Source organism: Myxozyma melibiosi (genome assembly GCF_037950935.1).
Source record: "Myxozyma melibiosi strain Phaff 52-87 chromosome Unknown BZA70scaffold_1, whole genome shotgun sequence".
NCBI lineage: Eukaryota > Fungi > Ascomycota > Lipomycetes > Lipomycetales > Lipomycetaceae > Myxozyma > Myxozyma melibiosi.
In genome coordinates, this window is record NW_027042915.1 from 4,000,686 (window position 1) to 4,024,718 (window position 24,033).

The 24,033-nt window shown below is 48.2% G+C and overlaps 7 protein-coding genes and 1 non-coding gene across 8 annotated transcripts; 5 read left to right on the forward strand and 3 right to left on the reverse strand.

Annotated features, from left to right (window-relative positions):
- The first annotated feature begins 323 nt into the window (after nucleotides 1–323).
- BZA70DRAFT_t12 lies at nucleotides 324–409 on the forward strand. The gene has a single exon. It is a non-coding gene; the product is annotated as a tRNA-Trp (tRNA).
- Nucleotides 410–678: 269 nt separating this feature from the next.
- BZA70DRAFT_235167 (GPI mannosyltransferase 2) lies at nucleotides 679–2,013 on the forward strand (the record flags this gene model as incomplete). Its single annotated transcript, XM_064910328.1, has 3 exons — nucleotides 679–971; nucleotides 1,053–1,833; nucleotides 1,924–2,013. 3 exons carry the CDS (start codon nucleotides 679–681, stop codon nucleotides 2,011–2,013), a joined length of 1,164 nt encoding a protein of 387 aa, XP_064771672.1.
- A 45-nt stretch (nucleotides 2,014–2,058) lies between these two features.
- On the reverse strand, nucleotides 2,059–3,177 carry BZA70DRAFT_57438 (putative 2-deoxy-D-gluconate 3-dehydrogenase). The gene is made up of 2 exons (XM_064915226.1): nucleotides 2,823–3,177; nucleotides 2,059–2,742 (listed from the first exon to the last, which is right to left on the reverse strand). The coding sequence occupies exons 1-2, from the start codon at nucleotides 2,961–2,963 to the stop codon at nucleotides 2,104–2,106; spliced, it is 780 nt and encodes a 259-aa protein (XP_064771673.1). The 5' UTR covers nucleotides 2,964–3,177; the 3' UTR covers nucleotides 2,059–2,103.
- BZA70DRAFT_245493 (putative ATP citrate protein) lies at nucleotides 3,114–5,493 on the reverse strand. Its single transcript, XM_064910625.1, has 2 exons — nucleotides 5,015–5,493; nucleotides 3,114–4,931 (listed from the first exon to the last, which is right to left on the reverse strand). Exons 1-2 carry the CDS (start codon nucleotides 5,378–5,380, stop codon nucleotides 3,393–3,395), a joined length of 1,905 nt encoding a protein of 634 aa, XP_064771674.1. The 5' UTR covers nucleotides 5,381–5,493; the 3' UTR covers nucleotides 3,114–3,392.
- Nucleotides 5,494–5,640: 147 nt separating this feature from the next.
- Nucleotides 5,641–7,355, forward strand: BZA70DRAFT_274266 (uncharacterized protein). Its single transcript, XM_064911961.1, has one exon. The coding sequence runs from the start codon at nucleotides 5,722–5,724 to the stop codon at nucleotides 7,195–7,197; it is 1,476 nt and encodes a 491-aa protein (XP_064771675.1). The 5' UTR covers nucleotides 5,641–5,721; the 3' UTR covers nucleotides 7,198–7,355.
- A 2,137-nt stretch (nucleotides 7,356–9,492) lies between these two features.
- BZA70DRAFT_254952 (major facilitator superfamily domain-containing protein) lies at nucleotides 9,493–11,460 on the forward strand. Its single transcript, XM_064910772.1, has 2 exons — nucleotides 9,493–9,830; nucleotides 9,905–11,460. Exons 1-2 carry the CDS (start codon nucleotides 9,604–9,606, stop codon nucleotides 11,346–11,348), a joined length of 1,671 nt encoding a protein of 556 aa, XP_064771676.1. The 5' UTR covers nucleotides 9,493–9,603; the 3' UTR covers nucleotides 11,349–11,460.
- Nucleotides 11,461–11,800: 340 nt separating this feature from the next.
- BZA70DRAFT_57498 (PQ loop repeat-domain-containing protein) lies at nucleotides 11,801–12,926 on the forward strand. Its single transcript, XM_064915227.1, has 2 exons — nucleotides 11,801–12,020; nucleotides 12,104–12,926. The coding sequence occupies exons 1-2, from the start codon at nucleotides 11,988–11,990 to the stop codon at nucleotides 12,836–12,838; spliced, it is 768 nt and encodes a 255-aa protein (XP_064771677.1). The 5' UTR covers nucleotides 11,801–11,987; the 3' UTR covers nucleotides 12,839–12,926.
- Nucleotides 12,927–19,912: 6,986 nt separating this feature from the next.
- Nucleotides 19,913–22,516, reverse strand: BZA70DRAFT_265903 (putative oligopeptide transporter; the record flags this gene model as incomplete). The annotated part of the gene is made up of 1 exon (XM_064910991.1): nucleotides 19,913–22,516. The coding sequence occupies one exon, from the start codon at nucleotides 22,514–22,516 to the stop codon at nucleotides 19,913–19,915; it is 2,604 nt and encodes an 867-aa protein (XP_064771678.1).
- Nucleotides 22,517–24,033: the final 1,517 nt, after the last annotated feature.

The following is a 24,033-nucleotide window of genomic DNA, read 5'->3' on the forward strand; positions in this document are numbered from 1 at the left end:
TATTATTGTTTATTGTTATTGATTATGTTATTGATTATTAAGGGTTTTTCAGTATGTGTTGAGAAGCGTTACATTTACCTTTCATACTTCTACTTTGTTATCTTTAGTTTGTCTTTAGCCACTTCTTGTCTTGTGACCTCACATTTGTCCAGCGCCACCTTATAATAGGGACGCTCCTTCTGTTTGTTTATTCTCTAGTCTTTACGCTCAATACATACTTTTCCCTAGTTGATATTTGGTCTTATTACTTAAGATTGGAATCCGCAAATATTACAAACTCAGTCTCAGCTCATATAGGGCATAATTCTGAAAAACTAATATAAGAAGCGGTGGCTCAATGGTAGAGCTTTCGACTCCAGTTCTTGATTGGTCAATCGAAGGGTTGCAGGTTCAATTCCTGTCCGTTTCACATTTTTTTTGCATTTCTTTTTTGTGATTTTTGACTGCTAGAATGAGTGAGCAGCTTTTCAGATAATATAATACGGATGACGGGAATAATTAATCATTAAACTGGGTTGAATGACTGGTAGGATCGGAATAGCTCTGTACGAGTCTGAGCTACCTTCAGAGTTATTGTTTTAGGGTTTCACCAAAAATTAGAACTGTTCAGTCGCGCGTCCACTGCGGCGAGATTCCAGCCAGGAGATTTCAAGAACATCGAGGTATCCTGCATGACACATGATTCTTTCAGTTCTTAATTCAGCAGATGTCACTCTGTTGACATCAACATTTGTGTTGGTGAAGTCTTTACTCTTCATCATCCCTCAATTGGTCACACAGCAGTACGACACTTCCTCGCAGCTTTTGTTCACATCGACACAGGTGCCCTGGATAGCAAACTACGTTCTTCCGCGATTTCTAGTCTGGGATACCGTCTTCTTCATCAAAATTGCGCAGCGCGGATATATATACGAGCAGGAATGGGCGTTTAATGGTTGGCTCTGGACGGGCACTATAAGGGTGGTTGGAGAGTATTTGGTCGCGCCTGTCGTCAATTACGCATGGCCGGGACTGGAGAAGGAGATTGACGATATGGGCAATCCGGTCGAGAGCATTTATATTTACGCAATTGCAGTGATTATAATAGCTCATGCGTTTCACTACCTGGCAGTTGTTACCCTTTATATCGCGTCCACTTACGTCGAGAAATTCATTCGCCCGGCTAAATCGAACACAGTCAAAAAGGGTCGTCGATCAATGTTTCCACTGCTTTCAGCGTTACTATTTATCATCTCTCCCGGCGGAATTTTTATGTCGGCCGGTTATTCCGAGACGCTGTTTGCATATTTCTCTTTCTTGGGAATTGTGTTTCGGGAGGCCAATTTCCACGTCCTGGCGGGTGTATCATTTGCGATTACCGCATGTATTCGCGGAAATGGAATTCTTTGGGGAATCGTTTTCCTGAACGATCTGTACGAGTCATTTATCGTTCGCAGGAAATACGGTAAATCAATTGGCATCATCGTCGGTGGAAGTTTGGTGGGAGCTGGATTCTTGAGTGGTCAAGTGTTTGCGTACTGCAGGTACTGTCCTGGCCGGGAGTGGTGCGAAGCCATGCCGCCATTGATCTACAAGTTCGTGCAGAGCTATTACTGGGACAACGGTCTTTTCAAATACTGGAGAACTTGGCAGATTCCCAACTTCTTCTTCGCATTTCCGACTTGGTTCTTATTTTATCGATCATTCCAGCGCTATGCCGGAGTCTCGCATTTGCGACCGTATGTTATAATACAGGCACTGATGGGCATAATGAGTCTGCTGCTATGGCACGTACAGATCATCACCAGAGTCGGTACCTGTATGCCGCTTGTGTACTGGTATGTCGCAGAACGGGTTATGAACGACGAGCCTGAAAAAGCGGGCGAGGTCATCCGAGGCTGGGGATTAAAGACTTTGGTTAGACGTTGCAAAGCCGATTTTAAGAGACACGAGGGATTATGGGAGGTTCGTTATATGATAACTTGGATTGGGGTGCAAGCAGTCTTATTTGCTTCATTTATTCCGCCAGCATAGATTAGTAGGATATGGATTATATTTTTGGTAAAAATGCAATATATGATTTACAGTTGATGAATTTTGGATGAGAGTCCGGAGAATACCAGATTAACGGCCCATCCATCCTCCGTCAACAACAAGAATCTCACCCGAGACGTACTTGCAAGCCTTGCCCGCCAAAAACAACGCCGCACCTTCAAAGTCACTAGGAGAACCCCATCGCTGGGCGGGGATACGCTCCATGATTTGTCTAGAACGCGTAGGGTTGGCAATAAGAGCTTCGTTCATGTCTGTCGCAACATAACCAGGAGCGATTCCGTTAACATTGATTCCTTGCGAAGCCCATTCGTTGGAGAGAGCTTTGGTTAGCTGAGCAATTCCACCCTTTGCTGACGCATAGGCAGGAATTGTGAGGCCTCCTTGGAAAGAATTCAGCGATGCTATGTTTATAATATTGCCAGTTCCCTTTCGGTCCAAGATGTGCTTGCCAACAGCACGGCAGAGAAGGAATGCGGTGGTCAAGTTAACCTGAATGACTTCATCCCAGTCCTCGTCGGGAAACTCGGCACACGGATGGCGACGTTGAATTCCGGCGCAATTGAGGAGAATGTCGACATTGTAACCGAGTTCGATCGCTTTCGGTACTATTGACTTCACTTGCTCACGTACTGAGAGATCGGCGACAATGATAGTTGCTGTTCCGCCAACGGCCTCGATCTCGCTTTTGGTTGACTCGTTATCATTTCTCTATACAATTTCCGTCAGATTAGTCTCATCTTATGGTTTTGTATTACTGAGAATTGACTCGAATAACGTTGCATAAATACCTGAACGAGAAGGATATGGGCTCCAGCTTTGGCAAAAGCCAGTGCGATATCGTGACCGATACCGCGCGTCGCTCCAGTAACTAGAGCGGTACGACCCTCTAGTGAGAACAAACTCCTGAGATAACCACCCACGTCGCTCATTTTCAAAGTGGATAAGATTGATTAAAGGAGACCAAAAAGGCGAGTCACAGTCAGCGGTAGCGGAACCTTACGATCATCGCAATTGCAGGAGCGGAAGCTGCTTTTTATATTACTGTCGAGCAGATTCAACTTGAGCTAAAATACTTGGGGAATCGCACTCATACCAGCGAGAACGTGGGGGGCCATGCATCGTTACCCCACGCGTATGAGCCAAGCCGATAAACCCTACACAACCCTGCTATGCTATATCGGACGATACCAGGGATCATCTATAAGTTACTCGATATTTTACCATGTTCACTGTTTTAATAGTCAAATTGATTGATATTACACACATATAATATTCGTCCCGCGAAATTACTCCCATCACGCCCAGCGTGCTCGAGTGCAATACTCTAAACCCAGCGTGACTGATATTAGATCGTTGACTTACTTCCCGCCCAGCGAGTCAATCGTAGGAAGCAAGTACGTAATATCATCCCAAGGGTGTCTATACAATCCAGTGCGAAGACGCTTCTGGTCCAAGTAGTGGGCAATAAGACCAATGGATCGGCCCAGCACGAACAGACCGTTGAGAACACCCATCTTCAGGTAGTCCTCAGCCTCTTCGGCAGTGAAAGCACCGCAGTGACGAACCAGATCAACAAAGCAGACAGCAACGCAGCCGTCGACATTGAGAATCAGGTTGTCCTTCTTCGATGTAGTGACTGACTCAACAGCCAGGGCGTAGTCAAGCAACTTAGTCGTGGGGAAGTGCTTGCGCGCAAACTCCTTCACAAGCTCGACACGCATATCAGGGTTGTTGCGCGACTTAACCTTGTGACCGATTCCGGGAATGAGCTTGTTCTGCTTACGCATGGTATCAACAAACTGACGAGGAGAGAGACCCTTATCGTAAGCAGTCGTGAACTCCTGTGCGGCGCCATCCAGGGCACCGCCGAAACGGGATCCGATCGTAAGGAGACCAGCAACAAGAGCAGAGATGAGATCCTTGCCTGCACGGGTGGTGATGATTGTGTTCATCGCGCCAGAAACGGCCGGACCGTGATCAGCAGTGAGCATAAGAACCATCTCGAGGAACTTGGAAGCGTAATCGGGGAGACGGCGGCGGAACCACAACAAAGACATGACACCACCGATGCCAATGTTCTCCTTGAACACTTCCGTGATTGGCATTCCAGCGTAAAGCAGCTCCTGTCCACGATCATCAGAGATGGTGGAGATGAAAGCAGCAGGCTTGCGAATGAGACCAAGCTCCTGAGCCCAGGCGTAGTCGATGGGAATCTTGGGAACCTCAGGCTCAGGCTTGGGAACAATGGTACCCTTCTTAACCAGAGACTCGTAGAGGTCAGCAAGAACAGCAGGCATCTCCTCAAAGGTGTCGGGGACATAGAAGCCAGCGGCCTTCATCGCAGCGTTCTTTGCTGCCGCGGTCTCGAGCTGTGAGTTGGCAAACGAACCAGCATGGCCAAACTGCACCTCAGTGGTGAACATGGACGCACATGTACCGATAGCCCAAGCGACAATTGGCTTCTTGATCTTTCCGGCCTTGACCGCCTCGATCACACGGTACTCCTCAACACCACCGACCTCTCCAAGAAGCAGAAGAATCTTGCAAGCGGGATCAGCCTCGTAACGCAACAAATGGTCAATGAAGGTAGTTCCTGGATAGCGATCGCCACCGATAGCGATACCCTCGTAGACACCGTCGGTAGTCTGTGAGATAATGTTGTTGAGCTCGTTGGACATACCACCGGACTTGGACACGTAGCCAACTGATCCCGGTCGGTAAAGCTTGGAAGCAACAATGTTGTCCATCATGCCACCGGTGTTTCCGATCTTGAAGCATCCAGGCTTGATTCCACCAACGGTAGCAGGACCAATGATGGTAACACCCTTCTCCTTGGCCTTGAAGAGAATTTCTCGGGCACGGCGCTCGGGGACACCCTCTGCAATGATTGCAATTGTCTATGGAAGGTTAACATATTAGCACACAAAGAATAAAAGTGGAAGAAAACTGAATAGGAAAAGCATTGTAGGAGCAGACTTACGCGAATCTGAGGGATCTCGAGGATCTCCATTGTGGAAGAGTAGACAGATCGCGAGGACGCGAAGTTGACAACGACGTCGACATCAGGGTGCTTGTCGGCAGCAGACTTGACAGACTGGTAGACAGGGAGAAGAGTCTCCTTGGTGCCCCAGTACAACTTTGAGGCAAACTGTCCACCGAAAGGGTAGACAATTGCAGCAACCGAGGGAGTTGCACGCTTGCAGATGAAGTCGAAATCAAGCATGCCCTGGCACGCCCGAGTCTGCATTCCGTAGACAAAAGCGCGCGTCTTGTCATGGAAAAGCTGGTAGGCAGGCAGGGGCGAAGCCGGGGCCGTTGGAGGTTCAATTGGAGCGGAAGAAGCCATTTAGAGGAAGACAAGGCTATGTGGTTGTAGGGAGGTATGAGCAGGAGGACGCAGGAGATCCTGGGGAAGCAGTAAATATAGGCGGTACGCGACGACGCCCCGCTAAACCTCTTTCGGCGAGGACTGGGGAGTCATGCGGATATGTACGCAGAGGCAGTTCTGAGCACGGCGCGTCCAGACTGGACTGCGGCAGATTTGAGCATGCTGCGGGGTAAGGCTGAGCACGGACACGGTTGCAGCAGAAGCGCGTATGTTTCTATATAAGTGAACGGGTAGCCGGTCTACCTTCCTCTTTCTTGCTCCCCATATTCCAAAGTCATTGGACAAACACCTTCTGAAATATGTCTGCTAAATCAATTCACGAGGCCGATGGAAAGGCGCTTCTTGCCTACTTCCTGGCTCGCTCTCCCGCAATCTCGAAGGAGGCTTCCGCAACCTCGTTCGTCCCCGCTCCGCCGCGTCTAGCCTCTCTCACCTTCCCCGATGATTCTACTGAGACCGTCACCGCCGTGCTGGACGCGGCCGAGAAGACCTACCCTTGGCTTCTTCAGGAGGGCGCCAAGTTTGTCGCTAAGCCAGATCAATTGATCAAGCGACGAGGAAAATCCGGCTTGCTGTCGCTGAACGTCACATGGAGCCAGGCCCGCGAGTGGGTTGCCGCCCGCGCTGGCAAGGAGATCGCTGTCGAGGGAATCAAGGGATATCTCCGCACATTCCTTGTGGAGCCTTTTGTTCCTCACGCGCAGGAGACTGAGTACTACATCAACATCAACTCGGTCCGTGAGGGGGACTGGATCCTTTTCTACCACGAGGGTGGTGTTGATGTTGGCGACGTCGACGCGAAGGCCTCTAAGCTCTTGATCCCGGTTGATCTGGAGTCGGGCTACCCTTCCAATGCCACAATTGTTTCCACTTTGCTTTCCAAGGTGCCGGAGGCTCAGCACGCAACCCTGGTCGACTTCATCAACCGTCTTTACGCTGTTTACGTCGATTTGCAGTTCACGTATCTCGAGATCAACCCTCTTGTTGTCATTCCTACCGCTTCTGGAGTTGAGGTTCACTACCTCGACTTGGCTGCGAAGCTCGACCAGACTGCTGAGTTTGAGTGTGGTGCCAAATGGGCGATTGCTCGCTCGCCTGCTGCTCTTGGTATCACTGAGGTTGCCCAGTCTACTACAAACATCGATGCTGGTCCACCAATGGTTTTCCCTGCGCCTTTTGGTCGCGAGCTCACGACCGAGGAAGCCTACATTGCGGAACTGGATTCCAAAACTGGTGCTTCTTTGAAGCTGACCATTCTTAATCCGGCTGGCCGGGTATGGACTCTTGTCGCTGGCGGCGGAGCTTCAGTTGTTTACGCTGATGCGATTGCGTCAGCTGGATACGCCAACGACATTGCCAACTATGGCGAGTACTCAGGTGCTCCTTCGGAGACGCAGACTTACGAATACGCCAAGACCGTTTTGGATCTGATGACCCGTGGCTCGCCCGCCGAAGGCGGAAAGGTTCTCTTTATCGGAGGTGGTATTGCCAACTTTACCCAGGTCGGCTCTACTTTCAAGGGAATCATTCGTGCTTTCAAGGACTACCAGTCTCAGCTGCATGCTCATGGCGTGAAGATGTACGTCCGTCGTGGCGGTCCCAACTGGCAGGAAGGTCTGAGACTTATCAAGAACTGTGGAGAGGAGCTCGACATCCCTATGGAGGTTTACGGACCCGATATGCATGTTTCAGGAATCGTTCCTTTGGCTTTGCTGGACAAGCGCCCTGCTGGAATCAAAGCGTTTGGCGCTGGTGATGGTATTTCTGTTATGTAACTTGCCTTTGTTGTATTGTAGGTGAAGAAGGAGTGCAGAAAAGATAGGTGTTTTACAGGATATAAATTGATGTAAGCAAGATATTCGCAACATACATTTTTAGCAGAGCAGAGTAAAAGTGAAGTAAGGGTGGGGCGAGCCTCGGCTGGCTGGCAGGATTGGAGCAGCTATGACTAAGAGCCGTTGGACCGGTTACCTAAACATCCTTATGCGGCGTTGTGGGCTGGGTAGTAGGCAGCTCAACGCTCAACAAGCAGCGGTGGAGTCCGAGCAGGTGCTGATGGGTACAGTATAAAAAGGCCCAAACAAAAAGTAAGATATTATAAAACGTATCTCTGCATTTGATATGATCTACCTCTTGGTAGCGGTCTTAATGACTAACGGAGACCACTCGTTTGTAAGTTGTAAGATAATGACCTATTATTATCTCTGCGTACAGGTCCAAAGACCGCGCTCGGATAACTGAGAGCATACTAAGAGCATGTGCGTAAGGCTAAAATACCGAGAACGGATTCTGATGTTTTGCTGTTTGCCAGGAGACGTGGGCTGGTTCAGGATTGGGTGCCAACTTATCAGTTTGGGCGTTGGAACAAAAAGTTTAGCAGAAAAGCTTTCAATAGGTGGTGGGGGCGCTGATAGATAAGAAGCAATCTGAGTCGGAAGGCTCCGATTGAGCGTGGTGGGGATAACACGGTGGATAGGCGACCGACGCCACCGATAGAACTTATGAAGAGAGACGGCTGCTGAAAGCCAAGATGCTGATGGATATGGAACTGCTAGCCTTAAGTGGCGGATTCAGGGACGTCAGTTCCATAAGCAGACATCGCTGTGGCAAGTCCTGATGACTCCCATCCAAATGTGGATGCATATCTGTCGGTGGCCGCGATGAAAACGCCATCGTCGATCCTAAACGGAGCAACTAGTTCCTACGACTCCTCTCTGAGAAGGCAGTGACATCTCTAACCTGATTCTTTTTCCCTATTCACTACTGCCCGATACGGTTATCGATACTGCGATTGTAGACGTGGGGATAGGAGATAAACAGATAACAGGAATCATGGGATGCCGGACCAAGCGGAGTTATCTGCCTTTTGTTTTTAACCGCCGGGCCTCGCCCATATACACATGCTACTTCTTTCTTTCCAACTAATACGCTCTCGCTTGGACAATAAGAAAAAACTTATATATGCCAACCACGAACTCCACCTCGCTATGCTATAGCGATATAATAAGCGCGGGGACTTCTTGCCGCTCTTCCTGCTCGCGGAGTATGAAGACATGCTTTGTAGGGTGAGTGCAGCAGCAGTTTATGTTATGAATTGTGCGCCACCCAAGTACTGGCTTTTGCAACCGGGCGGTGATAGAATGCGGGTATTAGCCACCAGAGGCAACGGTTTGACAGTGATATCTCGCTGATACTGATGAAGCCACTCGGTGCGCCAGCGTCCTGACTCGCTTTTTACTCATCGGTCTTCTCAATACGCGGGCGCCGATGACTCGCCTCAGCGTGAATGATATTCTATCTCATCATCTCGCGAGCAGAAGCTGGTACTAGCTGGAGGAGGCCCTCCCAAGTCTGTCAGCTGCACAGACAAGTATCTGTGCTCTCTCCTGCGCGGTCTGCTGCGCTCAGCTAATACCTTATCGCGCCCGTCTTATTTTATACGGCCGGGGGGTCCGTGGGTTGGAGCAAGCATAGTGTCTGCTGCACATAGCGCTTGAACGGTGCATTCAACAAGGAGGCCCAAACTGGGAGCACAGTCCACAGTGGTTTTGTGAGCAGGTCGCTGCCTTCGTTCAGACAAACACGAGAGCGCTGGAGTCTGATGATTAGTGGGTTTTTCTTATCACGAGCCCGCTATCTACACTACAATCAATATATGACTAGGTCGCGGCAAGAATATTATGTCTGCGACAATTAATTAAGATTTGCTTATCCGCATTACCAGAATGACTCCCGCGCCCGATAGAGGGGCGATAACCCTACACGAGACGGTCTCGGTTCTGCTCTTCCTTAACGCTGTAAGATAGAAGATACCGCAGATGATACACATCTGCTCCGCGTTGGCAGACGTCTAATTGACGTCTATTCTACGAGCCAAGCAGGAGTTTCGGTGACTGTGCTGCCCGAGAGGAGTGTTGCCAAACTGTAATCCAGAGTGGGGCAAACAAACTTTTCTTCTAATCCGCTGCCGAACCGGAGTACCCTGAAATGCTCTGGTGCAGGTCCCGCTGGACCAGCCAAAAAATCCTATTTCTATTTCACCTCCTTCAGCACGGACTCCCCACCGGCCGGCCACAATAGACTACTATATATTCATCAGAGCTCCCCTCCCCGGCGCTCCGCTTCTGTGCTCGCAATACTCAGTCATTATCTTTGCAGGTGCAACTCCCCATACAACCACAATGTCTGACCACGATTCCAAGTCGGTAGACATCGAGATGGAGAAGACCGTGGAGGTCGTTTCTGGCGAGGTCTCAGACTATGAAAAGAAAGAACCTGTCGATTACTCGCACAAGCCAGTCGACAACCGGCCACTTCACAAAAGAATTCTTGGCTATTTCTGGGATTCTGCTGGTAGCGAGGACCCTCTTGAACGTGCATTCATCAACCGTCTGGATGCTGGAGTCTTGTAAGTCGACACTCTCGTGCTAGTCTCTTTTCTGCTTTCCAATTCAATTGCTGACGACTATCTTCACTTTCCAGGATCTATTCAACCCTCTCTTACTTTGTCAAATCAGTCGATCAGAGCAGTATTTACAACGCCTACGTCTCCGGTATGCAAAAAGATCTCCAGCTGTACGGAAATGAGTACAATCTGTTTGGTACATTCTTCAACGTCGGCTCAATCTCCATGGCAATCCCTATGCAAATGGTGACTTTCAAGTTTCGTCCCTCCCTCGTTGTCCCCACCTGCGAGCTCTTCTGGACCCTGTTCACTTTTATGATCCCTCTCTGCAAGACCGTCAAAGCAGTCTACGCATTCCGTTTCCTTATCGGCGCTTCGCAGGCAATTTGCTACCCAGTATTCGCTATGATGATTTCCTCTTGGTACAAACCTTCGGAGATGGCCAAGCGCATGCTTATCTATGACGGATCATGGGCTATTGCCTCAATCTGCTCTGGTTACATCATGGCTGGTATCTATGCTACTATGGATGGCCTGGATGGCGTGCCTGCTTGGAAATGGATGTTCCTCATCAACGGAATCATGTCTTTCCCTGTCGCAATCTTGGGCTTTTTCGCTATCCCCGACTTCCCCAACAACACTCGTGCGCTCTATCTTACTCCTGCTATGAAGGAGCTCGCCATCAAGCGAATGGAGGAGATTGGCCGTGTTGGCAGACAAAAGATGACTCTCAAGAGACTCTACAAATTTCTTTTGGACTGGCGTCTTTACGCATTCTCGTTCCCTTACGCCGTCTTCGTTTTGAACGGATCTGGTTACATGAATCTGTGGCTCCAGGATCTTGGAACCTATTCCACAGAGATGATCAACATTCTTCCTACCATTACGAACGTTATCGGCTTTGTCATGGCATACGTCTATGGTGTTATCTCTGACATGTACTACTGCAGATGGCAATTGTTCCTTGTCGCATGTCTGTTTACCATCGTCGGAAACTTGATGCTTGCCATCTGGGACATCGGCTTCAGCGCCAAATTCGCCGCTTACATTCTTCCTGGATTCGGTACCCCTTACTGGGGTCTTCTGATGTCTTGGGCGGAGGATGTGATGTACGACGATGCGGAGCTTCGAGGCTTCTTCCCCGCTTTTGCTAATGCTTTCTATTATGCGATGGGCGCTTGGATTCCCAACGTCGTATTTCCCACTGAGGATGCTCCAGCATTCAAGCCTACTCATGGATACTGGGTCGCTTTTGCGGTAATGGTCCCTATTACCGCGACAATCCCGATGATCTACTTTGCGCAAAAGATTCAGCTCAAGCGTAGAGGCCTGAAGCTGAACTACTACAACATTCCTGTTCCTATTGAGTTCTATTCCCAGCTCAGATACACGCTTGATCTCGACTCTGCGACAAAGAACCTGCAGAGTGAGCTTAACGGAGAAAGCTTAGAGGTGGAGCAGGGTATTGAGTCTATGCAGGCCGTTTTTGAGACGAAAGAGAAGCCTAACCTGCATTATTGAAATGGGACGGTCTGTCTGTCAGTTTTTGTCTTTTAATCTGTAACAGCTGAAGTCTGTTTTAGATTTGCAGCAATATTTAATAAGAAGAAATAAGAAATATCTACAATTCCATTACCCTAGCGCCTTCAAATATATAGTAGACTTGGTAGACTTGAACATGACTGTCCAGCAAGTTGACGATATGAGAGTGATGACGTCAGGAAACTGTCATCATAAGTTAGGTAGTGTGCAGTGCGCGCGGCTCCGCTCGGGACCTAATCGCTGAAGAGCGGCGATCTTCCATCTGGTCCACATTTTACAGATAGTTGATGCGATGTTCTTTCTTTTAATTTGCAATTTATCGGGCGTTAGCTGCCGTGGCTATTTAGTAGCATCTCAGGTGGATGTCGGATACCCAATATCTTCAAAGTGAAGCGTGAGACCGTCGATATGACGAAAGAATGTCACTGTAATGTCACTGCGATGTCACTGTGCGGCCCAGGCTCGGCCTGATGGTCTCTGGCGCTGAAGACTCTAAAACAGCGGCCTCCCTCACACTTCTCTAACTTCTGTTTCTATTTTCTTTCTGTGTGACTCTGCAGAGTTATCGATCTCTATGTTGACTGTGAATAGACTCAGTTTTCACTGGCAGCACATACAATGGCTTCTTCAGATTCGGATGATAATAATAAGGTATCAAACCAGCTGCTTGCCTTCTGACATTACCTACAGCGTACAGTATATCCAGAGATATGCTAATCACTCCTCTTTTCCAGATAGCAACAATCCTCGCGACAATCGGGACAGTCTTTTGGTGTATCCAGCTCATCCCTCAGATCTGGAAAAACTACCGACGCAAGTCCACTGATGGCTTCCCAGTATCGATGATGATTCTTTGGGCGGCAGCTGGTGTGTTTTACGGAATGTATTTCATTGCACAGTCAGCGGATATTGCTCTCCAAGTGCAGCCGCAGATTTTTACTGCTCTTTGTCTGATAACCTGGGCTCAATGCCTTTACTATGGAAAGGGCTACTCGGTCAAGAAAGCTATTGCTTTTCTCTTCATTTCGTCGATAGTAGGCGCTGGGCTCCAGGTTGCTGCAGCGATCCCGATTCGCAACTCACCTCACTACCAATCGGATCCTTCGCCATATTACTGGCCGATTTTAATGCTTGGAATCTTTGCGGCTGTTTGCCTTGCCGGCGGACTTGTGCCTCCATATTTTGAGCTTGCAAAACACCACGGACAGGCCATAGGGATCTCTCTCATATTCCTCAGCATTGATGCGTCTGGTGCTCTTTTATCCTTTGCTTCTCTTTGGTTCCCTCAAAATAAAGCCGATGGTTCGACAGGGTACCGTGACTACGTGGGAATGGTCATTTACCTCGTGGATCCCATAATGGAAGCTGGGATAGTTCTCATTCATTTTACATGGTGGCTCAGGATCGGTCGCCACACGGAAAAGATTACTCACGATGAAGAACGTGCTCTGAAAGAGGAAAAGGTGTGAGTCAGCTGTGGTCCGTTGACTTCCAGACAACGGACGAACAAATATGGCAGGTACACGGCGAATTCTCAGCAGTGTAGAATACACTTTGCGGAATCTTTGACCGAACGAGGCACGCCCGGTCATGGTATGGAACAGCAAGTACATATTGATGTTGAGCTCGATCGAGCTGATCCTCGATGATTATTACATATCCCGAGGTACACGCCCTTTGCAATATCTTCCAGATCAAGAGGGCTTCGGTGGTGAATGGGCGGGGTGTTGCACACATGTGTGAACCATGGCTTGGAAAGGTACACCAGTACGCTGATGAGCAGATACTAAGAGTGTTGCGGTTTTTTATCAATCAGCGTTCTTTTGCGGCAGCGTTCTTTTGCGGATCAAATGGCTAGACTAGAACGATCATATATAGAAGATGACTCGACAATAGCAAGACCAAAACAATTAGCTCATATATTACTTAGATAGCCCTATTGACGAAGCATCAAAGAGTTTTGTTTTACGCTGATAATATTGATGATGTTTTGATAGCATGGTAGATTGGCGACATGATAATATGACAGGAAACGAACCCCTTATTCCAGTACTGAGAACTCTCCCCGGACTCTATCCTTCATCGATAAATGATTTTTCCCACCTTTATTCTTTCTTTTGAGACATTACAATCAGCGTACCTGCTCGATATGCGCGAATCCAACCGCCACTTTATGTTAATATGATTATTCAGGCGCCTTTCATATATCACCAGCGCTCCTGCTTCTTCAAGAATCTGCAGCCGTTCCTGCAAAGCTCAGCTCAATAATACTAGGCCTACCCTGTTCAGGCACAATAACCGACATTCAGGGCCCCTTGCTCCCTCTCTATCTCTCTTTTTCCCTTCTTTTCTCACCTCCGTTCTCGCCTCCGACTTCTTTTTCACCTCAGCCACAACCCTCCCCGTGCACCTATTCCAAACAAAGCCTGTCAGCGAGAAGCAAGCACGTTATTCTTGTGCATTGCCACTTGCTGCAGCGAGCCCGAAGCACGCACGATAGCCGATCGAATTCGACGCACAGGCACACGCTCCCTCATCGCAGAACAAGTCGATAGCCGAGGGAGGCAACGGACGGCACCCGCCCCGCGATCGCGACAGCACTACGACCACGAATTACAATGGAAAGAGCACATCAACGACTTTCATATCGACAGAATGCTCCTTTTCTCATGCCTTCCCAACGATCATATACATGATGCGCTCAAACGCCGCGTGCGACAACCTCGTCTCTCATATTGGCCAATGCAACATTAGAAATTAGCCAGGCAAAGGATGAACCCCAGGATCGATTCCGGGTTTCTGTTCTGAACTGCCTGTGATTGTGATTTCTATAAAAGATATTCAGTCTAACGTATGTACAACGTTGCTATGGCCCCTTGCTCGTTCCTTTGAGCTTTACTGACTTTCTTTTGTTCATTTAGCTGTCCCCCCTCCCGCCGAAAATTCCGTCCTGGAACGAACCAGAAGAGTTCTATACTTCGACCACTGCTTGGGCTAATACTGCAACATCTCATATGAGAGAAATGGCCTACCTTCGCTATATATCTGTCCTGCCGTTGTACAACATATTTCTGCCGAAACGTTTTCATCGAACTACACGTTGGTATCTGCCTAAAGAAGTAACGCTACTGTCTATCTGCACCGTCTTTCCTGCTGTACGGTCGTCGTCGACTGCTTATATCATTGGTCTCTGCTAACTAATGGCTAGGATTACTCTTCATGCTTTTGTGTGAAACAAGATCATCGATGCAGACCTGTACCCAGTGAAAAGACGACGATGCCTGTCTTGTAGCGATGGAGATCACAGACGCTGCCCATCGAGGCTGACTTGATTCTGCGGAAGTCACGAGTAGTGATCATGGGGATGGCTTTGGGGGATAGCATCACATGGATGCTTGCAATGAGCGTCATCTCTGGCTCTTGTCGACCTGTCTGACCCTTTTGATTTCCCGCGCGCTCACCTGTATATCTGTTGCATCTGTCTATGTACCTCTATTATTATGTCGGTCTCACTATCATCTGTTGTCGGCGTAGGTACATGTGAGTTCTGTATATTTGTATGATCACTGTTCTGTATTGAATATATTATTGTACCTTATTACGGTAAACACTGTTCCACCACTCTCATAATCTTTGCGACCACTGTCATTACCTGGTTGTTGCAACGGACTTAAAACATAAATGGTTTATCATCATCATCATCATCATCATCAAGCTTTGCGACTCTCCTTATTCTCGAAGTCTGCGAGGAGCAGCTGGTAGAAAATAGCGCTCATTGAAGGGCTTAGGCGTAGAAGCGACTGCATGAAGACGTAAGGTAAGGTAAGCGTCAGGTAAGCACCGGGCGAGCGTAGGCAGGTAAGCGTCGCAAGACGTCAGGTAAGCGCGAGAGCATAGGACAACAAATGGAAATAAAAGCTCGACCAGCAAGCAATAGCAGAAGAAAACAGTTGACGCGCCCAAGCGGTGTCGCAAGTGGTATCCAACTTGACTCGCTATGTGGGACTCACCCTGGAGCTTGTGTTTGTGTTTGTGTTTGTAATTGACATTAGGATAGAAAGCATAGACTTGGGGGAACAGAGGCCTGAGAGGAGAGGAGACAACACGTATGCTAACGTGAGGCGAATGAGAGGCAGTATCAGCGTCAACTTCGATGAAGCGTTAGAGCGGAGTACAGGACATGGAAACTTTGACGAGATCGACGAACCTACGGAGACTGGCTCTGGAGGTTCACTCTCAGCAGGTGGGAACGACGGCCAAGCTAAAGCCAAGGGGCCAAGTAGCGCGCGTAGGAGACTTGGTCGAGGATAAGAGCATGCCATTGGATGCGCCCGACACGTGTAAGAAGAGTTTATCGGTCAATAGCAAGGAAGCGTGAGTTGGACGGACTTAGAAGCGTGAGAACATAATCATCAAGAGTAAGAAGAGTAAGTAAGTATTAGCGCACTGGGTAACCGTGAGGACAGAAATCATATAACGACGATAAAGGCGCGACAGACAACACGGAAGGGAGCAGAGGAAAGCCAGCATCGGGTAAACGCAAGGTACAGAAGACAAGAAACCAAAGTGAATGCGTGACAAATGACAAGCTACACAAACCCTACACAAGAACAGACGAAGCGCGAGGAAGGAAACCTGCAAGGCGAACAACAGCCAGAGGTCAGCAACGTTATGAAGAGCGTGTAGAGTTGACGTACAGGATCAAGGACGCGTAGGCGTAGCGGTAAGGTACCGTGCTTAATGGGATTTGTTGCGTAGCGTGTAGTAGGTAGTAAGCGCAGTAAGGAGGAGTTGAAGAGCGCGCACGCGAGCTTTGGGAGGGTAGTCAAGGTGGGCAGCGTCAGTGTCAGCGTCGAGGAAGCGCAAACAAGGAAGAGATATTACATAACCAAAAGAGCGCCAAACATCAAACAACAGCCAGAGAAGGAGATCAAGAGTGCAGAAATATACAACAAATAAAACAAAGCAGTGCAATTGGGTGTTGAGGCGACTTGGTAAAAAGCGTCAGCAGCAGTTCTACACGTTTGACGAGCTTGGAATACTCTTGGGTTTGAGAGAGTAGGGTTTATGTAGAGCTGGAGGCTGTGTGAAAGCGCGTCGCACGAGAACGCTGTTCAAAAAAAAATAATGGATGGTTAAAGAAAAGGAGGCAAACAGCAGCGACGAGAGCAAAGAGCAAGACATGCGAGCAGGAAACAGTGGAGAGAATGCGGACTACTTCAAGAGCGTAAGCGTTCGGCAGATTATTGAGTAGTTAGAGCACACAAGCGTTGGACAGGTTCAGGAGAGGAATGAGTAGCCAGCACAGGAGGAGTAGGCCGACGCGCCAGTGGGGTTTTAAAGGAAAGGCAGATTTCTATAAAAGCAAATCGAGTAGCAAAGCAAGCTCGCCCACGCTATCGGGGAGTATATGCATATTATCATGACTATTATTGTTTTTATTATTATTATCAAAATATGACAAGGAATTGAACAGGACTTGTGTCTGGGGGACAGAGACAGTAAACAAGAACAGACTCGATCTTAACGCAGCTGCAGTGCTGGAGGAAGCGTATGGGCGACTGAGGTGATGATGATGAAGATCAGCAGATCGGGGGCAATATGAGGGGGAGCGTAGGTAAGAGGCAAGAGAAGTAGAGCTTAGCATTGGGTATGCACAGGAGCAAGGGGCGAGACCCTGAAGCAAAGGTAAAGGTGCAACAAAAACCAACAATATCCTCCCAAGGTGGTATTGGCGTAAAAGCGAGGATCCAGGTTGAGGAAGCGTAAGAGAGTTAGGTGACGGGGAGCGTAAGAACGAGAGGCAAAGAAGGCGGGAGGGAGCGTGCAGGTGAAGGTAGTTGGGCGCAATCAGGGAGACCTCAGCTGGGAGTTTGTGGATGGGTCCAGTCCAGTCATGAAAGAGCCTGGACAGTCAACGGTGGCGTAGACGTAGGGGAACGGAAGCGTAAGTGGCAAGGAAGCGGAAGAGTGAGGAGAGACAGAGTCGGCGGCAAGGTTGAGGGAGGTTGAGGAGTGAGGAAACGCAAGGACGGTGCGTGTCGGGGTTGTTGGTAGGGATAGGAAGCGGCGTGCGAGCGAGAGACAAGCAAGGAAGTGAAAGAAGTGGTGTCGACGTCAAGGTTCAAAGAGCGTAGAGGAGATGGAGGCGAGGAGTATACAGAGAGGCGTGGGAAGGAAGAGAGGAGGAGTGTGGGGTGAGCGCAAGAGCAGGACAGAGATCAAGGCGGGTGAGAAGGAGAAGTGTGTTGAGGAGTCCTGTAAGGTTGCACTCTTCTCAAAAGAGCGTGGGAAGCGTGAGAGCGAGAGGCAAGAAGGCGTGAGGGTGAAGGAAATAAGGGAGGGAGTGGGCGAGAGTCCGGAAATCGTAAGGGCAGAAGATCAGCAAGATAAGAAAAGTGGGAGGAAGTAGAAAAAATCGACGAAGAGGCAGCAATATGCTGAATTACTGTGGTCGACTCGAGCTGTTATTATTTCTCAAAACTCAAACCCTACACGCCAAAGCATTTACACAAGCTTGCTTTACATAATGAACCCTAACTCCTCAGCATCGCCCAAAGAGCACTTTTGAACATTATAGCAGCAAGCGACGATGAACATCAAGGACGGAGACAGAAGAAATGGGGGCGCACAAAGGCAGACAGAAAAACTCTAAACACGGACAACTACATAGACGAGCGCATGGGCAGACAAGATGTAACGAAAGCGAAGGCGCGACTAGCAACACGGAACGAAGCAGATCAGAGCAGAACTAGCGTTGAGGAGTAAGCGGAAGTACAGAAAAAGAAACGAAAACAAAAGCGACAGACAACAAGCAAAGAGAGACGAAGCGCAAAGAAGGAAGAATGCAAGAAAAGCAAAACAAGAGGCCAGTGAGGAGGTCTTGGAGAGCATGTGGTTGACAGATGGGACCAAGGACGCGTCAGCGTAGCGTTAAGATAACGTGCTCAATGGGCTTCGCCAACAAGCGCGCAGTAAGCGCAGTAAGGAGCTAACGAGATCACTCGCGAGCTTTGGGAGGGTGGTGCAGGTGGGTAGCGCCAGTGTCAACGTCGAGGAAGCGTAAACGAGGAAGAGAAACACGGAAACAGAAGAGCGACGCACATCAAACGACAGCCAAAGCAAAAGACAAAGGGTACAGAAACACAGTACCAAGAAAACAAAGCAGCGCGGTTAAGTGTTGAGTCGGCTTGGCTGAAGAGCGTGCAGGCAGTTCTACGCGTTTGACGAGTTCGGAATACTCTTGGGTTTAAGAGAGTGCGCGCGCTTGAGCTGGAGAGGTTGTCAGAAAGCGCGTCACACGAGGACACAGACTACTGAAAAAGACGAGCGTTTGAGTGGACTGGTATGGGAATCTGCAAGGAACGTTGTAGTGAAAAGGGAAGGAAGCGTAAGGGTTGAGACAAGGAAAAGTAGTGTGAGCGTCTGGTCATTGGACAAAGTGTGAAGTGCGTTGAAAGAAATGTAGCCAAATGCAGTGACGAGCGCTAAGGGCACATCAAGCGAGCAGGAACGATGAAGAAAATGAGTGGTATTACGAGAGCGTAGGCGTTCAGCAGATATGAATGAATGAGTAGTTGGAGCACACAAGCGTTGAACAGTTCAGGAGAGGATTGAGTAGACGGCACAGGTGTAGGCTGCGGAGGTTTCATGGGAAGGCGGGTTTCTATAAAAGCAAAGCGAGTAGCAAGGCTACAATTAGTCATGCAAGTGGCTTTGTATGGTATTTTGCGAGGTCCCAAAGGAGGGTAATACCCAGCTTGACCCTTGTTCCCACTTGCCCAAGTTGACGCAACCCCCTTTCCCCCTTGCCAGCCCGTTTCTGCAGATTTTTAGACTGCCTAGCGGTATTATTGACCTCTTATTATATGCAGATCATTTTAGTTTTTGAATTAGAGTCGATTTGCGATCATTTTGGGCCGCTTGAGCGTAGAGCGCTGTTTTGGATGGGCTGCCTCTACGAGCCCCCGGGTTTGGCTTTGGCCTTGTAAGCGCCTTTTGAGATAAGGAGTGCAAGTTGGGGAGTAAGCGAGGGTTGAATTCAGGGCATTGTAATCGGGATGGTGAAGTTAGCAAAGTTTAAGCGCAGAGAGGAGTTGGGACTTTTCATCTATTGTGCTCTCGAGCATTGATAGCGGCCGTGTTGCTAAGAAGAGGTAATCCTATACACTCTTGGCATTGATATTCATCATACATCCATATGTGTCTTTCAGTCAAAATCCAGGATTGTGCACAAGCCCTTTGTGTAGACTGCAGACGTCCGTCCAGCCTGAGTGTGGAGACTAGGGACATTGAATTTAGCGGTGGAAAATCGGGGTGCGTATAACTTTAATAGTCTATTGTCTACGCCTACTTCTAGCTGCCACCAGCATTTGGCGGGCTAGAATCGGTTTATCATCCGCTGCGCACGGCGAATGCTTAACACTTTTCGGATTTGGGATCATCACGGGATAATGACTTGCTGATCAACAAATGGGATAATACGAGAGAATGTATTATAGCGATACACGCACAACATTTGAGAGCAGAAGAAACAATAAAACCTAAAACTCACCCACCGCTCTACCAAAGTATCCGACAGCAGGAATCTCCTTCAATCTTCCATTCGCAGTTCCGTCAATTCCAGCATCTGAGACCGTGTTTCCCCACCAGGTCAAACTCACTTGCTGGTACTGCAGGCCAGCAAAAATGACGATTGCCGCAAAGGCGACACCAGCGGTCAACGCAGAAGCAAGAATGTAGTTGTACTTTGTCCACCACGCAAGGTAGCGACGCTTGATATACCACATAAAAACCCAAGCAACGATGAATCCGGGAGTATAGTAAGAGACGTTGTATCCAGTACCCCAGATAGTGAAGCCCGAGACAATGATACAAGGGTGGAAATACTTCATCTGCTTGGGGAAGTAACGCCGCAATGCCCATCCAATAACACCGAGACCGGCACCGATCAAAAAGCAGTACTTGATCTCCGGATAGACATCGTTGAGAACTCGGTCAGGTCCAATGATACCGTACAAGACAGCTGCTGTGTAGATACCCTGAGAGTACGGGCAAGTGAACTTGTTGACCTGGGTAGAAGTGCAAACCTCTGGTAGTCCAAGCACGACATAAACGGCCGCAATAGTGACAAAAATCTGCACAATCACTGCAAAGACCTGTCCTCTGAAGACCGCTCTGGGGGGGATCTTCATGTAATGAGCCATCTTGATGTCACCGATAAACGTCTCAGCCTGAGCATCCGTGTTATATCCATATAGACGAGAGATGACATTACCCATGCCATTTCCAGGGATAATATATCCGCAAATCAAGCTCGCAAGCTCGTTCATTTCCAGCATGTATCCAGTGACTGCGTAGATGATAGAAGTTGGGATCAGGAGAGCAATTCCCACTGCAATGATCACAATGACCGCCCATACCGGGGTATCAGTAGGGTAGACCGCAACACCGATAATACCAAACACGAAGGAAATAATCAAAACACTGATAAACCACCAGTCTGGAACTTCGGGATACTTGCGCATCTCGCGGGTAAAAGGATCGTTGAAACCCTCATACACAGACTCTTCGTTCGCAGACACAAGCTCCTTCCAGCTTCGCGGAATTCTGAACATGTCTTTCCGGAAGCTGTGCTTCACAAACATTTTAAGAGTTCTCCACTCAGTGAGGAAAGTAAACACAAACGAAACTGTGTACGTCACATATGTACCTCCGTAAAGAATCAAGTGGCCAGCAGTGATATATGGAGGTGAGTACTGCTTATACTTTTCAATATCGAATCGACCATTGGTAATAACCCGAGAAGTGTTATACTTCACACCGGTGTTGTCATAGGTCGATGAAGTATTGATTGGCAAGTAGGCAGTATCTTTGTAGTTGGTCCAATACATGATCAAGATGACAAAAGCTGAGATAATCACACCGATGTACTGATTCGCGACTGCAAAGAAAGGTCGGACGAGTGGATTATTCTTCTTGATCACTGCCCAATCAAAGGTAGAGATCGGATTGAATCCTAGACCGAGGGTAGAGCCAGTGATAATTGCAAGTTTCAGATTCTGAGGCGATATCCATGTCATCCAATTGAAGGTCGAAAGAGCAGTGAAAATAAAATCCGGGAAGAAGAAATAGACAAACGAAGCCACAAGAACGATATAGAAAAACTTGATCTTAGGCATGGTCCATCCATTAATAGACTGCTGCTTTTCCTTTCCAAGGAGAGCTTGATTGAGCATGATAGTTGGCAGGATAGTGGGCCAGACGGCGTTAACGGGATAGATTACCCATCTTCTGAGCACACCAGCCATTCCCAGACCAAAAAGCTGAGTGGAAGCATTCATGAGAAGCATGAATCCAAAGTTGACCCAGTTGCTTCCAAAGAAGATATCGAGCTTAACGACCATGATATAGTTGACCAAGTTACTGTAGTGACCACCAGCATTCAAAATAATAGTGGCAAACATTTGCTCCTTAGCCGACCAGGGTCCCGGGTTCAACTCGTACGTCTTACCAAAAAGACGAATTTTCCAGTTAGGAAGGCGCTCGGCCATCTTTCCGCAAGGATACAGAAGAATCTGCATAACAGTCGACGAGATGTTGATGGAAGGCTGTCTGGGTTCACCTAGCGTTTCGTTGACAAACGCGCCGACGATGACCCAACAGAAACCGAGAAAATAAGAACGGATTGTCTCGACCGGAATACTGGGATCGTCAAACGGTGCGGTACAAGATCGCACCTCTGGATAAGGCGAGTGATATTTGACAAGACTCGCTTCCAATCGAATATCAATCTCATAAGCTTCTTCGCCAAGTCCATACGCCATGGGACCCTGAAGGAGGAGTTTCATTTTGTCCAAAGTCTCTTCAGGGAAGTTGTAGTCGTTGTCATGTAATTCCACGGAGTCGGTGATGATTTGCTTTGCTTCCTCCAAAGTCATTGTAGCAACAGCGTCGAATATATAGCTCTCTCCTCCTTCGCCAATGATATCCTCAGCATCGCCCGACGAGACCAAGCGCTCAAGGATACGCTCGCGATCAACAACAAACGCAGGATTGATGTCAACGTTGCTTTGCACTTTCTCATTATAGTCCGAGTTGTCGTATACTGAGCTGGACGAGAAGACTACCTCGCTTTTTTTCTCCATGATGGTATTGTCAGACTTATCTGCAAACGACTTGTTAGCTGACCGTGACAATAAATCTGGATATATCTGACTTGCTTAATATTACCTTTCTCCGTATGAGTCTCTAGATATCGAAAACCGGGATTGAGTAGGTGCAGTTGATATGAGAGGCAGTTTCTCTATGTCAACACTCTTGACTGAAGTCAAACAGGGCAGCTGATTCAATAACCCTGTACTCTGTACTGACATCCGAGGGTTTGCATCAGAAGGTGGGGAGAGGTCGACATATACATTCTGACAGTTAATATCTAGTGGCAGGGCTTATCGCAGTCGCGGGCCTATCAAGCTGCCTGCTGTAACAGGACCAATCGATAGGCAGGCTTGGTAAGAAATTATCCCTCTAGCCAAGACCCGGGGATTTGAAGGAGAATTGCTTTATTGGTCACCCGTGGAAAAAAGGCTTTCTGCGGTGCGATAGTCAATCTGACGCACTCGTCCTTGATTCTGCTGGATCTTGTCGACGATGATTAGTGATCATCATCAATGACTGATGATTTCTATAAGCTAAGAAATCGTGCCTGAATATGAATACCAGTAAGACCTCATTATAATCTTGGACTCCGTCCTTTAACGGGGTGCAGTATCAATCAGTCATGAGATAGTCTTATCGGAGCAGGGAAGCCTACAAGGGCTAGGCGCGCCAAGACTTGGCTAAGGCATGAGATAGCTGATAAGACTACAGCAAAGATAAAGGGTATCTAGAGAATCAACGTGTAGTCGTTCCGACTGCTCAAAATCAAGCAGAATTTCTGGGAGCGAAAAACTGCCATCATATTGCATAGCGCGGGTTGGTCCCCGTTGTTGTGCCATCTCCTGTCGATTATAATACACAATGCTCTGTGCGGGTGCTTGAGCTTTACACTTATCTCGGGCCCTAAGCTTGGACGCACAGTGTGCCCCTGACCTGTGGGGGACCATTTGGTCACGAGACACTATAGCCGCCAGGAAGGTACTCTATAGTTCTCCCCCTGCTTGAGATGGAGCATATGTAGGTAGGTAGCATATTACCGTACGAATACGTTATAGATAGCCAGAACCAGGCTTAAGGAGCTAGATGTCTACGGCCCGTCGACGGGCGCTTAATATTGTAGCGGAAAGTTAACCGATAAGTTCCCCGCCTCTAAAAGGTTCCGAGTATCAACTCATAATTAAATAAACACTCCATCTTCTCCTGTGGCTCAAGCTGCTAAACTATCTATTCATCAGCAAGATGTCAGCAAGATCATCCACAACACATTCGACAAAGCGGTCGTTTTATATAGATGTAGTATGGTAACTTAGATAAAAACGCTTGTTTCAGCACTACTGTTGTTTACAGCTCGAAGATATTCGTACCGTCATTCAAAGGAGATGAAGCCGCCCAGACTCGCTTATGCTCCGGCAGAAGGCAAGCGCGCCAAATTATTTTTTCCTCCCAGCATCCCAGCATGTTTATCATCAGCATCAACTTCCTATTCGTTGCATCGCCGTCATCTGGA

Excerpts from the sequence above, each read along its gene's own strand:
- BZA70DRAFT_57438 (XM_064915226.1), bottom strand. The coding sequence starts at position 2,963 with ATGAGCGACGTGGGTGGTTATCTCAGGAGTTTGTTCTCACTAGAGGGT. Across the intron at positions 2,743-2,822 it reads CCCATATCCTTCTCGTTCAG|AGAAATGATAACGAGTCAAC; the intron begins GTATTTATGCAA and ends GAAATTGTATAG.
- BZA70DRAFT_245493 (XM_064910625.1), bottom strand. The coding sequence starts at position 5,380 with ATGGCTTCTTCCGCTCCAATTGAACCTCCAACGGCCCCGGCTTCGCCC. Across the intron at positions 4,932-5,014 it reads TCGAGATCCCTCAGATTCGC|ACAATTGCAATCATTGCAGA; the intron begins GTAAGTCTGCTC and ends AACCTTCCATAG.
- BZA70DRAFT_274266 (XM_064911961.1), top strand. The coding sequence starts at position 5,722 with ATGTCTGCTAAATCAATTCACGAGGCCGATGGAAAGGCGCTTCTTGCC.
- BZA70DRAFT_254952 (XM_064910772.1), top strand. The coding sequence starts at position 9,604 with ATGTCTGACCACGATTCCAAGTCGGTAGACATCGAGATGGAGAAGACC. Across the intron at positions 9,831-9,904 it reads CGTCTGGATGCTGGAGTCTT|GATCTATTCAACCCTCTCTT; the intron begins GTAAGTCGACAC and ends TTCACTTTCCAG.
- BZA70DRAFT_57498 (XM_064915227.1), top strand. The coding sequence starts at position 11,988 with ATGGCTTCTTCAGATTCGGATGATAATAATAAG. Across the intron at positions 12,021-12,103 it reads ATTCGGATGATAATAATAAG|ATAGCAACAATCCTCGCGAC; the intron begins GTATCAAACCAG and ends CCTCTTTTCCAG.